Below are 14,566 nucleotides of genomic sequence, written 5' to 3' on the forward strand. Positions count from 1 at the left end.
GGGACGGGGATGTGGACAGGGACAGGGACAGGGATGGGGACGGGGACAGGGACAGGGACAGGGCAGGGACGGGGACAGGGACAGGGTGATGGAAGGGGAGAGCAGAGAGGCCACAGCTCAGCTGCCCCAGCGCTGTGGGTGATCAGTGTCCCAGGCCCATGGGACCCCCACTCGCCTTCCGCTCGGTGCCATTGAGATAAACCATCTCGATGCGGTCGTAGAAAGCATCCACCCAGTACAGGATCTTGGCCGGGATGTCCAGGCTCAGCCCGTTGGGCCACAGGACGGTTTTGGAGGTGATGAAGATGTTGCGGTTGGAACCATCCATCCAAGCCCTCTCGATCTTGCCCCTCTTGCTGTCCTTGGGATCCTCCTCCCAGTCTGTCCAGTACATCCACCTGCCACGGACATTAGGCTGAGCCCTGGCCTGGCCACCACAGCTCGTGACAAGACCCAACCACGTCCCCGTGGCTGTGGCCCTGCCAGACAGCCCTGCCCACCCAGGCACTCTCACCCATTCAGGGGGTCCACCACGATGGCGCGGGGGTGCGTCATCTTCCCCTCGATCAGTGTCTTCCGCGTCTGGGCGGCCTTTTCCAGCCGTGCCACGCTGATGGTCTTCTTGGGGCCATCATCTGTCCAGTACAGGTTGTTCCCCATCCAGTCCACAGCGATCCCCTCCACATTGTGGATGCCTTTTGGGGGAAAAGAGGAGTGGGTCTGTCACCAGCCAGGAGGTGAAAAGTGGAAGAAACAGCCCCAAAAAACGCCCAGTCCTGACCCAAACTGAGGGGGATGACGGATGCCCAGCCCCTCTTGGCCACGCACCGTCCTTCAGGATGGTCTCCCGCTCCGTGCCATCAATCTTCTGGCGCCCGATGAGGTAGCTGGTGGTGTCAGCAAAGTAGATGAAGCCGGTCTCGGCGTGGAAGTCCAGGGCCCGGGGGTTCATGAGGTTCTCGATGGGGATCATGTGCTCATCGGGCACCTTGGCGCCCATGTCCATCCCACGGATGATGCCGGGACGCCCCTTCCCATACACCAGGAACAGCTCGTGCTCGGGCTCTGAGGAGAGACAGGGACAGCCGTGGCCACCAGCACCGCCACGGGGGTGGCACGTGGCACTGGGGGCACAGCAGAGAACGCAGAGCCCATGGCTCCAGCCCCTCGCCCCCCATCCTCCCCGAGGAAGGCCAGCTCTCACTTTTGCAGGATTTCCCGTCGCTGCCCAGGCTGAAGCCGGAGCGGCAGCGGCAGGTCCGGCTCTTGTGGCTGTTCCCCAGCAGGCAGATGTCCGAGCAGCCTCCCGGCTTCCCAAACTGATCCGGCTCGCAGGCATGGCTCCGGACTGCAACACAGAGCAGGGCTGCAGCTCCCAGGGGCATGGGGGGGACAGGGACGCGGGGCTGCAACCACAGGGACATGGGGGGACAGGGACACGGGGCTGCAACCACAGGGACATGGGGATGCTCTCTGGGGTCCTCCCTGGGTTCATTCCTCCTGGGAGCTCCCAGTCAGGGAAGGGCTGGGCACAGCACAAGGCAGCACAGAGATGGGAAAGCGCTTTCCCATGGGAAGGATCCCTGGGGAGAAGCCAGCGTGTCCCAGCACACCACCACCACAGGCACATGGCCACACTGCCCCATCCTGCTGAACCAGCAGGACAAGCCTCGGCAGCAGGGACAGCCAGCACCACCCGGAGAGCCCCTTAATCACACTCCTTCCCCACTCAGAAATCTCCTGATTAATTTTATATTCTGGAAAATGCCGAGCAGGCTGCAGGCACTAAGAGGATTTATCAGGAGTAAATTGATTAACTGCAGGAAGGTGCCGGGGGTGGAGCGGGCAGGCAGGGATGGATGCAGGGAGGGGTGGGCGCAGCACTGGAGCTTCCAATTCCCTGGAAATCCCTCAGTGCTTGGGAGCACCGGGCTGAATATGCTGGCAGTGGGGACAGAGAGTAAGAGGGACCATTAATATTTTAAGATGCCACATTTGCTCCCACATCTCTGTACTCTCCATGACCCATCAACCACATGGCACAGCTCCCACAGGAAGAGACACAGCACTAGTAGGAAAAAGGGGGCACCAAGGATGTTCAGCAGCCCCCAGAGCCCTGGGGAGGAGGAATTCCATAATCCTTGAGGTTGGAAAAGACCTCGAAGATCACAGAGTCCGACCTGTGACCAATCCCCACCATGTCAACCCGGCCAGAGCGCTGAGTGCCACGTCCAGTCAATCCTTGGACAACCCTAGAGACGGGGACTTCCAATGCCTGACCACCCTTCCCGTGGAAAAATTCTTCCTGAAATCCCACTGAGGCGCCTGTTGGGAGCTGTTACTCCAGAGTCAGGGTCCCACCTGTGGGCTGGCGCCGCTGGTGGTAGATGTGCAGCGCTCCGCCCTTGTCCACCCGTGTCACCACCTGGTACTCGGTGCTGTTGAAGCGGTTGACGCGGATGACGCTGGTTTTCTGCTGGGCGTTGGCGTTGTCCGAGTTGGTGGCGTACAGGTAGTTCTCAAAGACAGTCAGCCCGTACAGGTGCTCAATCTGGAAGGTACCAGGTGAGTCACCAAGGGATTTAGAAGTTGTGAGGGCTACAAGGGATTTAGTTTGGAGAGCCAGGCTCCAGGACACGCAAAACTCCCAATCCCACCCAATGGCTCTTGTCCATCACTGACCATCAATGATGACCATCACACCTGATGGCTCTTGTTCCTCACTGGCCATCAATGATGACCATCACACCTGATGGCTCTTGTTCCTCACTGGCCATCAATGATGGCTATCACACCCGATGGCTCTTGTCCATCACTGGTCATCAATGATGGCCATCACACCCGATGGCTCTTGTCCATCACTGGTCATCAATGATGGCCATCACACCCGATGGCTCTTGTCCTTCACTGGCCATCAATGATGGCCATCACACCCTGGCCCTTGTCCATCACTGGTCATCAGTGATGGCCATCACACCCTGGCCCTTGTCCATCACTGATCATCAGTGTGGGCTTGACCATCACTGGCACAAGATCATCCTTGTCAGGACCATGCTCAGGGCTCAGCATGTTCTTTGCTGGACCACTGAAGTCACAACTGCAGAGCAGTGGCACCCAGGACACCGAGCTCTGATCCCAACCCTCTCCCCCAAACCCACTCACCAGGATGCCCTGGATGATGGTGTGCCTGTTCTTGCCCTCGTAGTCCACCACCTCGATGTAGTCCAGGTAGGCATCAGCCCAGTACACCAGGCGGTTCACCAGGTCCAGGGTGATGCCGTGGGGGAAGACGATCTTGCTGTCCACCAGCTTGGTGCGGTTCTGCCCGTCCATGTCGCAGCGCTCCACCTTGGGGATCTGCCCGTAGTCGGTGAAGAACACCTTGCTGTGAGAGAAGAGCAGGGTAGGGAGCTCAGAGCCAGGATGAGCTCCGGGAGAGGAAGGATATGGATGTGTGGATCCCCACGGGGTCTGGCTCAGAGCTCCCGGGAGCTTCAGATGTGCTCGTGTCACTGGAAGAGGTCCACATGCAGATGTGAAAACACAACCTGAGGCAGCTGCTTGTGCATCCCAGGGCTGTCCTGCCTGTGGTGGCAGCTCCCAGCACAGCACAGCAGAGCCAGGGACCAGCACTGCCACCACAGAGCCCAAGGGACTTAACTCAATCACCTGTGGGGCTTGTCTGCACCAGCCCTGCTTGAGCCTGGAGTCTCTCTCCAGGATTCTCTGCGATTTGTTTGTTTATATGAAATACTTATTATTTTCTGCTCAGTAACACCAGCTTTTTCCATCCGAGCCAGGAGGGAAGTGCCCATCAGGAAAGCACCTGGTAAGGGGGGAGTTTTCCTCTTTAGTGGTTACTCTGCTCTGCCCTCCCTGGCCTTGGCCACACCAGCTCCCAGGGGCTGGCAGCTGCTGTGGGTGCCCTGAGCTGCTCCCATGATTCAGCATCCTGGCATCCCCATCCTCGTGGCTGTCAGGAGGCAGTGGCTGGGCACACGGGCACAAGGGAGCTGTTCTGGATGCCCACGGAGCCACTCCAGCTCCCAAAAGCTGGAGCAAAGCTGTGACCACGCTGTGGGTACCCTGAGCTGCTCCCATGATTCAGCATCCTGGCATCCCCATCCTCGTGGCTGTCAGGAGGCAGTGGCTGGGCACACGGGAGCTGTTCTGGATGCCCACGGAGCCACTCCAGCTCCCAAAAGCTGGAACAAAGCTGTGACCACGCTGTGGGGCAACAGCTGGAAGCAGCAGCTGGTCCTGAGCTGGGCCAGGTGTGTCCCACAGGACTGAGCCCTGCACAGCTGCTGCCAGCACAGTGTCCCTGCAGAGAGGGCTCACAGAGGTACAGGAAACCCCCCGCCCCAGAGGGACAGGCCACCCTTGCCAATTGTCCCCAAGGGCAGGGAACTCCCAGGACTCACCCCATGGCTGGGTCCAGCGCAATTCCCTTGGGATTGTACAGCTCCAGGTCCAGCAGAGTGACACAGGTGTCCCCGTTCTTGTTGCAGACGAAGATCCTGTCATCAATGTCATCCACGAAGTAGAAGTTGCCCGTGAGCCAGTCGATGGCCATCTGCTCCACGTCTGGGCCAGGAGAGGGAGGGAGGGGCGTGAGGCAAGGAGGGACAGAACCAGGAGCCCCCAGGGTCACCAACACCAACACAGCCGAGGAATGAGACCATGGGAGCCAGGAACGCAGTGGGACCTGCACCCACAGCAAGGATCTGCCCTGCTCACCCTGCATGGAGCCACAGGGCACCCGCAGCACCCACGGCACCCACGGCACCCACAGCACCCACGGCAACCCATCCTCTGCTCCCCAGGGAGACCTGCTGCCCCCAGACAAGGCAGAGACATCACACACAACCAGGACAGCACCTGGTGTGAACACAGGGAGAGCATCCTGCAGAAAACACCGGGAATTTATCCTGCAGAAACACTGGGAATTCATCTGCAGAAACACTTGGAATTTATCCCTGCAGGAACACTGGGAATTCATCCTGCAGAAACACTGGGAATTCATCCTGCAGGAACATTGGGAATTCACGCTGCAGGAACACTTGGAATTTATCCCTGCAGGAACACTGGGAATTCATCCCTCAGAAACCCTGGGAATTCATCCTCAGAAACACTCGGAATTCATCCCACAGGAATACCAGTGGAGCAGGGGGAAGCGCTGCAGGGTGGGCGCCAGAGAAGGGAGTGGGCAGCAGGGAAGGGGCTCCAAGAGCAGCCCCGGGATGGGACACGTGGCAGCGAGGAGGGGCCAGGGGCAGATCCCGCTGGGCAAGGTGGGAGCAGAGCTAATCCGGACACCCCGGGGCCCGGAGCAGGTGAGAGACAGCACCTGGCACCAGCATGTGAATATTTAATTAAATCCTGTTCAATCGGATCAACCCAACGCGCCTGAATTCCTGCCCCGCCACCGGCTCAGCGCTCAGCGCTGCTCAGCCCCTGCTGAGCCTGCCAGGCTGAGGGGCTGCAGCTCCCAGACATCCCAAGGGTTTTGGAGGGCTGTCCTTTGGATCAGTGCCCCCCGAGACCCCCCATCCCCAGCACTGCAGCACCACAGCCAGCACGGACAGGGACAGGGGCACAGCAGCCCTGGTCAGAAGGACCCAGAGGTCAGAGGGACTCAGGGAGTCCTGGAGGAGCAAGGATGGGGCACAGAGAGCCCCCAGCCCCAGCACCCCAAGATCAGCAGGATCTGGACAGTCCTGGAGGAGCAGGGATAGGGCACAGTGATCCCCAGCCCCAGCACCCCAAGTTCAGCAGGACCCAGACAGGTCCAGAGGAGCAGGGATGGGACACAGAGACAACCCAGTTCCAGCATCCTGAGGCTAGCAGGATCTGGACAGTCCTGGAGGAGCAGGGATGGGGCACAGCAGCCCCCCAGCCCCAGAACCCAAGTTCAACAGGATCTGGACAACCCCAGAGGAGCAGGGATGGGGCACAGTGACCCCCCAGCCCCAGCACCCCAAGGTCAGTGAGACCCAGACAGCCCCAGTGGAGCAGGGCCAGACAGCACTGAATTATTAACCAACGCAGGAGCTCGGGAGGGAAAACACGAATCAAGCCAGGAGGTTTTGCAATGCCCCCACCCACCCTGGTCCTGGGGCTCGCCTCGGCGATGCCGACTCCATCCCCACTGCCAGGCTGGGATGAGCACACAGAGAGTTTGGGGTGCTCAAACCCCATCCCCGACGCCCGAGTTATCCACCCCAGCCCACTCAGGCCTCGCTGTCCCTGCCATGGCCCTGGGGACGGGGATGGGGACACGCAGCCGGCGGTGATGCCGACACTGACCCCCCCTCCGGAAGGGTGAGGCCGCGGCGCCCGCAGCCACCACCCGGCGAGAGGCAGCTCGTAAAAACAAGTGGAAACAGCCCGAGCCAAGGAATGAGCATCAACCCCAAACCCAGCCCGGCGCGGAGCTCAATGTGCCGGGGTTGGCACAGGGCTCCTGCCCCAGCCAGGACCCCCTTCCCCAGCTCCTGGGGCAAAAGAGGGGTTTGTGATCAGCAAAAAGCACCTAAAATGTACACTGGGGTGCCAAGGGCCACGTTCTGCCCTCAAGACAGAGTCCTGCTGTCACAAGCAGCACCCACCGCCCTCTCCTGCTCCCCAGCCAGCACCCCCAAACCCCCCCGTGACATGGGGAGGGGGCGGCAGGGCCCTGCCGGGGCGAGAAACACTTCAGCGGAGGGATGTGCAAGAATTCCCCAAAAAAAGCAGGTCTTGGCTGGCGCCTGCGTGGCTGAGTCAGAGTCACAGGACCGGGGGAGCGATCCAAGCAGGGGCGGATGGGGAGCGCTGGCAGAACGGCTCGGGGGCCCTCGCCCCCCACCCACGGCTGCAGACCCCCGGATTCTGCTCCTCGAGGGGGTCCGGCCATCTCTGTCCTGTCACCAGAGCCCTGTCCCGGCGCTCCGGCCGCTCCGAGCCGAGTCCAGCCCGACGCTCCGAGAGGAATCCAAAGGGAAAACGGCCAAAACAAGCCACAGAATTCCAGCCCCACACTCCCCTCACGCCCATCCTGCCCCAGCCCGGGCAGCTGAGGGTCCTGGCCCAGCCGGGGGTCTCCGGCCAAGCCCCAGCTCCAAGCAGGGCAGCACAGGGCTGGGGGGCTGGCGGTGACGCCAGCACTTGCTCCTCTCCCAGGCTTTATTTTTGCAGCTGGAAAGCATTACCCTCCTCAAAGGCTTTTGTTTTCCAGCTTTGCTCCTTCTCTCCCCCCTCACCATCCTCCCATCTCCTTCGCAGGAATCACTTTTTATTTTTTTATTATTGTCATTGTTGTTATTATCATCATCATCACTGTTATTTTCATCATCATCATCATCATCATTATTATTATTATTATTATTATTATTATTATTATTATTTTCAGCTCTTTCTTGTAGCCTCAGCTAAACCTGGATTTCCTCTTGAACTTTTGGTGGAAGCTAATTTAGAAAACATCTATTTTTAACCCCTGGCGTTGGCCTGCAGAAACCTTAGCCCCCTCCTTCTCAATCTTTGGAGAGGGAGGGAGTGGGGGGCACAGAGTCTCCACTTTTTCTCCAAAAAAAATATCTTTCCCGAACTAGTTAGAGGAAAGAGCCAATTAAATCTGCTTTCCTAAAAGAACCCTTTTAAGGCTCTTTCCCCAAATTTGCCCTAAACCAGGACACCCCACCAAGGATGGGTGCCCAGGGACGGTGCCACAGCCACCCACGGCCATGGAAACACCCTTTGGACCCATCTGAGGGGACCAGCAGGGCTGAGCCTGTCCCCTGGAGTGGTCGTACATGATTTCCATGGAGAATCCCGAGGGCAGAGACCACCCCCTCCCTCCTGCAGCCCCCCTCGGGTGCCTCTCCCCACCAATTCCCATCCTGGAATCAATCCTCCCCCTTGCTCAACCTCGTTGCGGGCGATTGCGACACGCCGAGCTCATTTCCCAAGATTTATTTATTTGAGAGCGTTTGGAAGGGAGCTGGTGGGGGCAGAGAGCGGGGAATGTCGGCTCTCCAAGGCTCTTCCTGGGAGAGGCAGCCAAAAAAACCTCACGGGGACAGAAAAAAACCTCACAGGAACAGGGTCCAGGCCATCAGCCCCGCTGGAGGGGGAGGTGGCCTTGCCAGCAGGGAGGACGGAGGACGAGGGAGCACCGAGAACTTCATCAAAGTTGCTCAACATGGGCGGGTTGGCAACTTCAGCAAACCCCAAAACCCACCCGCACAGATGTTTCCTGGTTTCACACCCGCCAGGGCCTGGCTGATCCCAACCGAGCTGTTCCTGAGGTCCACAAAATCCTGCGTGCCTCACTGTGACTTGGTTTTCCCTTTTCACAGAATCCCGGAATGGTTTGGGACAGAAGGGATCTTAAAGATCATCTCAGTCCCACCTGAGAGAACTCACACTGTCCTGGGGTGCCCCAAGCCTCGTCCAACCTGACCCTGGACACTTCCAGGGATCCAGGAGCAGCCACAGCTGTGCCAGGGCCTCCCCACCCTCACAGGGAGGAATTTCTTCCCAAAATCCCACCTAACTGTGCTCTGTGTCAGTGGGAAGCCATTCCCCGTGTCCTGTCACTCCAGTCCCTCTCCAGCTCTCCTGGAGCCTCTTCAGGCTCTGGAGGTTCTGAGCTTTCCCTGGAGCCCTCTCCCATCCCAGCTCCATGGCAGAGCTGCTCCAGCCCTCACAGCATCTCCATGGCCTCCTCTGGCCACATCCTTCTTCTGCTGGGATCCCAGAGCTCCAGGTGGGACAGTCCCACTCAAAGAACTCCTTGACACAAGTGGGTGACGGAGCCCACATTTCCCACTGGAGCTGCAGCCTGAAGTTCTCCTCCCCTTCACCCCGGGCTACCCGATTTACCCCCACTCCCAGTGAGGCACTGCAGGGCTGTGGGTTTTTTGGGGAAGGAGCTTTGCTGAGCCAGCACATAACTTTGCTCTGCATGAATCAGTTGCTGTGCAGTCTGCAAACGCATCAATTGTGGCCTGACAGGAGGAGGAAGGAAACGCACAATCTTCCCTCAGATGAAACCTGGGATTTCGACAGGCCTCGAACAGCTGCGAGGGGGACGCAGCCGCTCAGCAGCTCGTCCAGACTCCTGCACAGTTGAGCAAGGAAAAGGAAAACACCCCCCCCCCAATATCCACAAAGGTTCAACAAGTTCAGGAACCAACACAGCAAAAAAAAATCTCGGAATTCCAGAATCCCTGAGGTTAGAAAAAACCCTCCAGGATCACGGAGTCCAACCTGTCAGATCCCTGAGTGCCATATTCAGCTGCTCCTCGGACACCTCCAGGGATGGGCACTCCACCACCTCCCTGAGCAGCCACTTCCAACGCCTGACAACCTTTTCCATGAGGAAATTCCTCCTGAAACATGTGGATGTGGCACTTGGGGACACATTTCAGCAATGACCTGGGTTAGTAGTTGGACTCAAGGATCTTAGAGGGCTTTTCCAACCTTAATAATTCCATGGTTCTAAGTCTGAGAGAAACTCTACTTCTCCCCTCAAGGGAGCACTGCCAGGAGAGCAGGACAGGGATGGTGGGCAGGAGAAGTCCAGCTCTACTTGAAGCAGCCAGCAACATCCCTGGGCACGGAGCTCTGACACCAAACCCTTGCTCCCATTCTGCTGAGGAGCATTTTCCCCCTTGCCCCAGCACACAGGACAGAGAACACAAATGGGCTGACCACCACTGCCAACATCTGGCTTTTGAAATAAAAAGAATAATAAAGAAATAAAAATAAATCAAGAACACTAAAGTCCTATAAACAGCTGGTTCTTGCTTCCCCAGCATCAACCAGCCTTGACACGAACCCTGAGCGCCTCAGGAGAACCACAGAATCCGTGGTTCACATCCACACCACATCCCACGGAGGGCAGGACGCCGCGTCCCCTGCTCCGGGCACAACTCGGGGCAAGCAGGGGCCATGGCCAACTCGCCACCCAGCGAGAAGCCCGGGCGGGCTGGCGGGTGGCCCCAGGAGCCCCCCGGGCCCCGGAGCCGCCGGCACGCGGCCTCGGCGGAAAAACAGCTTGGAAAAGTTGCCGAATATTTCGGCTCAGAAACGCCGGCGGCGGCGGCGCAGGAACGGAGGCTCGTCAGGAATGCGTTCCCCAGGGCTGCTGAACTACATCGGTTTCCTACTTTCCTTTTTATAGGGAATGATCCGTTTGATACATTTACATAATGCCATAATCTGGAGGAATTTCTGTCTTTTCCCTCCACAGACATCCTCTCCCCGGGAGAACAAGACCGGCTCTGTGACGGCACCGCGCTCCGTGGATAAACACTGCTCCTGGGGACAATTTTCCTTAATTAGAAGTATGTTAACAGGACGAGCACAAAGACAAACTCCCGCCCCCGAGGGCGCCGGACGGCCGGACAGACACCCCCGTGCCCCCGAGGGTCCAGCACGGCCCCCCAGCTCCAGGAACAGCCAAGCCCTTGTGTCCGAGCAGGGCAGGAGGGGACGGCTGCCACCGCCGCCACACACGGCCACAGCCGTCACGTCAGCCTCGTTCCCTCAGCAAACCAGGCTCAAAAATAAATAAATTCACCCCCCTCCCTGCTAAGATGTTTCGCTGCGAGGAGGAACCGCTGGGTGGAAGGCGGCCAGCGCGTCTGACTGGCCGCTGGGACGGATCCCGGGGGCTCTGCGCACACTCACGCCCGTCCCGAGTAACAGAAACGTTTTCTGGGGTGACGCGGCACCCCCGGGCTGTGCAGCCCCCACAGAGGGACATCCCAGCCTGAGGACAAGCTGGAGCGCTGCCCTTCTCCAGGGAGGGAGCCTTGGAACCCCCAGTCCATGTCCTGCCTGTGCCTCGGACCCCCAGTGCAGCACCATGGCTGCATCTGAAGGGGAACCACGTCCAGGGGATCACCAACACCCCTCCAGCCCCTCAGTGACACCATCTCCAGCTCCCCAGGCTGGGGACACCCCAAATTTGCCTCCCCTTCAGGCCATGTTCTGCTAAAGTGCAGCACCACGGCTGCATCTGAAGGGGAACCATGTCCAGGGGATCACCAGCACCTCTCCAGCCCCTCAGTGACACCATCCCCAGCTCCCCAGGGTGGGGACACCCCAAACTTTCACTCCTCCCCATGTCCTGGCTCAACCCCGCAGCATCCCTGCGGAGCCTGGCTGAGGCACCGGAGGTGGGAAGAGCAGGAACAGGGATGGAACCAGCTCTGGGCTGTGTGGAGGGCAGCCAAGGGACTGCTAATTACTCTGCCTTAATGAGACCATTCCATGGGCACAAATATTCCACAGAGGCTGAGGGAGGGACGGGGCACTTGGCTTCCTTCTGGGTGAGAGGAGAGAGACACAGGCTCGATGGGAGCCCGTCACTGGGGTGATCTGGCGGGAGGGGGGATGAGAAAGCAGAAATGGGGCCAGCGTGGGCAGGAGGGGTCCCAAGGGGCTCCTGCAGCGAGCCTGGCACGAGGCAGGGCAGGATGGACACACAGATGTGTGCTGGGACACACAGATGTGTGCTGGGGCAGACACGCTCCTGTCCATGTGAAATCAAACCCATGAGCATCCTGATGACTCAGGACATTCTCGTGTCACCCTTTTGTCTCCTGCAACAACGCAGCTCACCCCTGCCACCACAGCCTGGGGGGGTTGCAGGGGGACTCAGTCCCCTTGGGAGATTTATTTCTGTTCCCTGTGAGGGGAAACACCAGGTAAGGGGAGTCAGAGGTGCTGGGCAGAGCCACAGCAGGGTCCTGAGTGTCAGATCTTCGTTAACAGGCTGATTAAAATCACCATCATGATGTCACCCCCTGCCACACAATGAGCTGGTGGGAGTGCATGGCTCCGGACATGGCCTCCAGTCCCTGTTCCCTCCATCCCCTGCTCCCTCCAGCTCCTGCTTTCCTTCAAACCCTGCTCCCACCCAATCCCTGCTTCCCCATGAGGTCCCTGCTCTCCTCTATCCCCTTTTCCGACCCATCCCATTCCCTGCTCCCATCCATCCTGGTCCCTGTTCTCCCCTATCCCCTGCTGCCCTCCTTGTCCTACTCCCATTTACCCCCTGCTCCCCTTTATCCCCTGCTCCCATTTATCCCCTGCTCTCCCCCAGCTCCCACTTTCCTTCATCGCTGCAACAAGAGCAGCCATAAACAGTTAAAAAAAAAAACAAAAAAAACAAAAAACCAACAGAAAGGAACCACGAGATGAAGTTACCAATCATCCCGTTCTCCTTGCCAAGTGAGTTCACGTCGGAGCCTCTTTCTTGGCCAGGATGAGGCAGCAAGGAAGAAAAATAGCTTTCCATGCAAAGTGGGGGAAGAAATGTACTTGGATTCCTCTGCAGAGCAACATGGCCCTGAAATCAATCTGTCCCAGCAGCCACAGCTCCTCTGCCCGCTGGCACGGGGACAGGCCATTCCCAGTGACAGCGAAATGGAGTCCATGAAAACACCGCCCGAGCCGGGCGGGCTGGGATTGATGCTGCCCAGGAAGGGATTTTAATGGTGGCCAGATTGCTGGCGTTTAGGGTTTATAACGCACTCAGGATCAAATGTCCTGATATTTCAAACCCCTTCCCGGGGGCTTGTTTTATAAAGGAAAACAACAAACCTTCAACTGAGAAATAATAAATCATGGCACCTCCGCAGCCCTTCCCCAGCAGCCCCACGTGGATCCTGCTGAGCCGCAGAATTCCTGCTGCTGGGCTGGACTGGAAAACAGTGCTGGACTGGGAAGAAGCAGTGCTGGACTGGGAAGGAGCAGGGCTAGAACTGGGAAGGAGCAGGGATGGACTGGAAAACAGTGCTGGACTGGGAAGGAGCAGTGCTGGACTGGGAAGGAGCAGGGCTAGAACTGGGAAGGAGCAGAGCTGGACTGGGAAGGAACAGAGCTGGGACTGGGAAGGAGCAGGGCTAGAACTGGGAAGGAGCAGGGATGGACTGGGAAGGAGCAGGGCTGGAACTGGGAAGGAACAGAGCTGGGACTGGGAAGGAGCAGGGCTAGAACTGGGAAGGAGCAGGGATGGACTGGGAAGGAGCAGGGCTGGAACTGGGAAGGAACAGAGCTGGGACTGGGAAGGAACAGAGCTGGGACTGGGAAGGAGCAGGGCTAGAACTGGGAAGGAGCAGGGATGGACTGGGAAGGAGCAGGGCTGGAACTGGGAAGGAGCAGGGATGGACTGGGAAGGAGCAGGGCTGGACTGGAAAACAGTGCTGGACTGGGAAGGAGCAGTGCTGAGACTGGGACAGAGCAGGGCTAGAACTGGGAAGAAGTTCTGGGACTGGGGAAGCCGTGGTGGGACTGGGAAGGAGCAGGGCTGGGACTGGGAAGGAGCAGGGCTGGACTGGGGGAGGCGTGGTGGACAGGGAAAGAGCAGCGCTGGAACTGAGAGAGCAATGCTGGAACTGGGAATGAAAAGTTCTGGGATTGGGAAGGAGCAGAACTGGGACTGGGAAGGAGCAGGGATGGACTGGGAGACAAGAACTGGGACTGGGAGAGGAGAGCTGGACTGGGGGAGCAGAGTTGGGACTGGGGGAGTTGTGGTGGTCAGGGAAAGAGCAGCGCTGGAACTGGGAATGAGCAGTGCTGGAACTGGGAATGAGCAGTGCTGGGACTGGAAAACAGTGCTTCCCTGACTGGGAAGGAACAGGGCTGGAATTGGGAAGGAACAGAGCTGGACTGGGAACAAGCAGGGCTGGAACTGGGAAGGAACAGAGCTGGGACTGGGAAGGAGCAGGGATGGACTGGGAAGGAGCAGGGCTGGACTGGAAAACAGTGCTGGACTGGGAAGGAGCAGTGCTGGGACTGGGACAGAGCAGGGCTAGAACTGGGAAGGAGCAGGGCTGGACTGGGGGAGCAGAGCTGGACTGGGAAGGAACAGGGCTGGAACTGGGAAGGAGCAGGGCTGGACTGGGGGAGCTGTGGTGGGACTGGGACAGTGGCACTGGCACTGGGAAGGAGCAGCACCAGGGCTGGGATGAAGCAGTGCCAGCTCCAGGCACCTGCCAGCACAATAAATGCATTCCCCGGCCTCACCAAGCTCAGCTGCTGATCAGCTCCTCCCGGTTCTGCCCATGCAAAAAAACCACAGAAAAGGGGAAAAAGAAAGCGAAAGAGCGTGAGGAGGGGAAGGGATGGGCCGGGAGCGGGGAGCCACCCCAAGAGCCACAGAGCAGCCCAGAGCTCTGCTCCTGACACGTGTTGCCCAGTATTTTTCCACAGTCCAAGCAAAGGGCTCCTGCCTTCCCCTGAGAGCCGAGTGTCACCCGATCACAGCACACCGGAGGTGGGGATTTAACGCCGCTGTCAACGCCGGCCGGGGGGGCCCAGAGGTGATCCACACAGCCTTGGGCTGCTGCCAGCTAAAGGTGGCCTCCTAAAGATGGTCCTGGCCTCTGTGCACGCTCCAGAGAGGTGCTCCCACCTCCTGGTGTCACCTCTAGGGGACGGGGACATGAATCTGATGGAAGGAGGCACAAATCCCCCAGCACAGCTGCTTCCCTGGTTGTCCCAGCCCTGGGTGCGTGGCCGAGTAGCGAGGATTGCTCAAGGATGTGATCCCTGACAAATGGCCCCAGGA

General features: G+C 58.8%; 1 protein-coding gene across 6 annotated transcripts in view; it reads right to left on the reverse strand.

The window, feature by feature from the left end:
- LRP1 (LDL receptor related protein 1) overlaps nucleotides 1-14,566 on the reverse strand; it is an 87,781-nt gene that overhangs the window by 42,392 nt on the left and 30,823 nt on the right. For all 6 annotated transcript variants that reach the window (XM_077788649.2, XM_077788648.2, XM_077788647.2 and 3 more), the window contains exons 7-13: nucleotides 4,425-4,587; nucleotides 3,163-3,385; nucleotides 2,362-2,551; nucleotides 1,205-1,348; nucleotides 829-1,065; nucleotides 515-695; nucleotides 176-398 (exon numbers count right to left, since the gene is read on the reverse strand). In XM_077788649.2, coding sequence (XP_077644775.1) covers nucleotides 176-398; nucleotides 515-695; nucleotides 829-1,065; nucleotides 1,205-1,348; nucleotides 2,362-2,551; nucleotides 3,163-3,385; nucleotides 4,425-4,587 — 1,361 coding nt within the window. The remainder of the gene's footprint in view (nucleotides 1-175; nucleotides 399-514; nucleotides 696-828; nucleotides 1,066-1,204; nucleotides 1,349-2,361; nucleotides 2,552-3,162; nucleotides 3,386-4,424; nucleotides 4,588-14,566) is intronic.

Source organism: Lonchura striata, chromosome 29, assembly GCF_050655825.1.
Source record: "Lonchura striata isolate lonStrDom1 chromosome 29, ASM5065582v1, whole genome shotgun sequence".
Classification (NCBI taxonomy): Eukaryota; Metazoa; Chordata; class Aves; order Passeriformes; family Estrildidae; genus Lonchura; species Lonchura striata.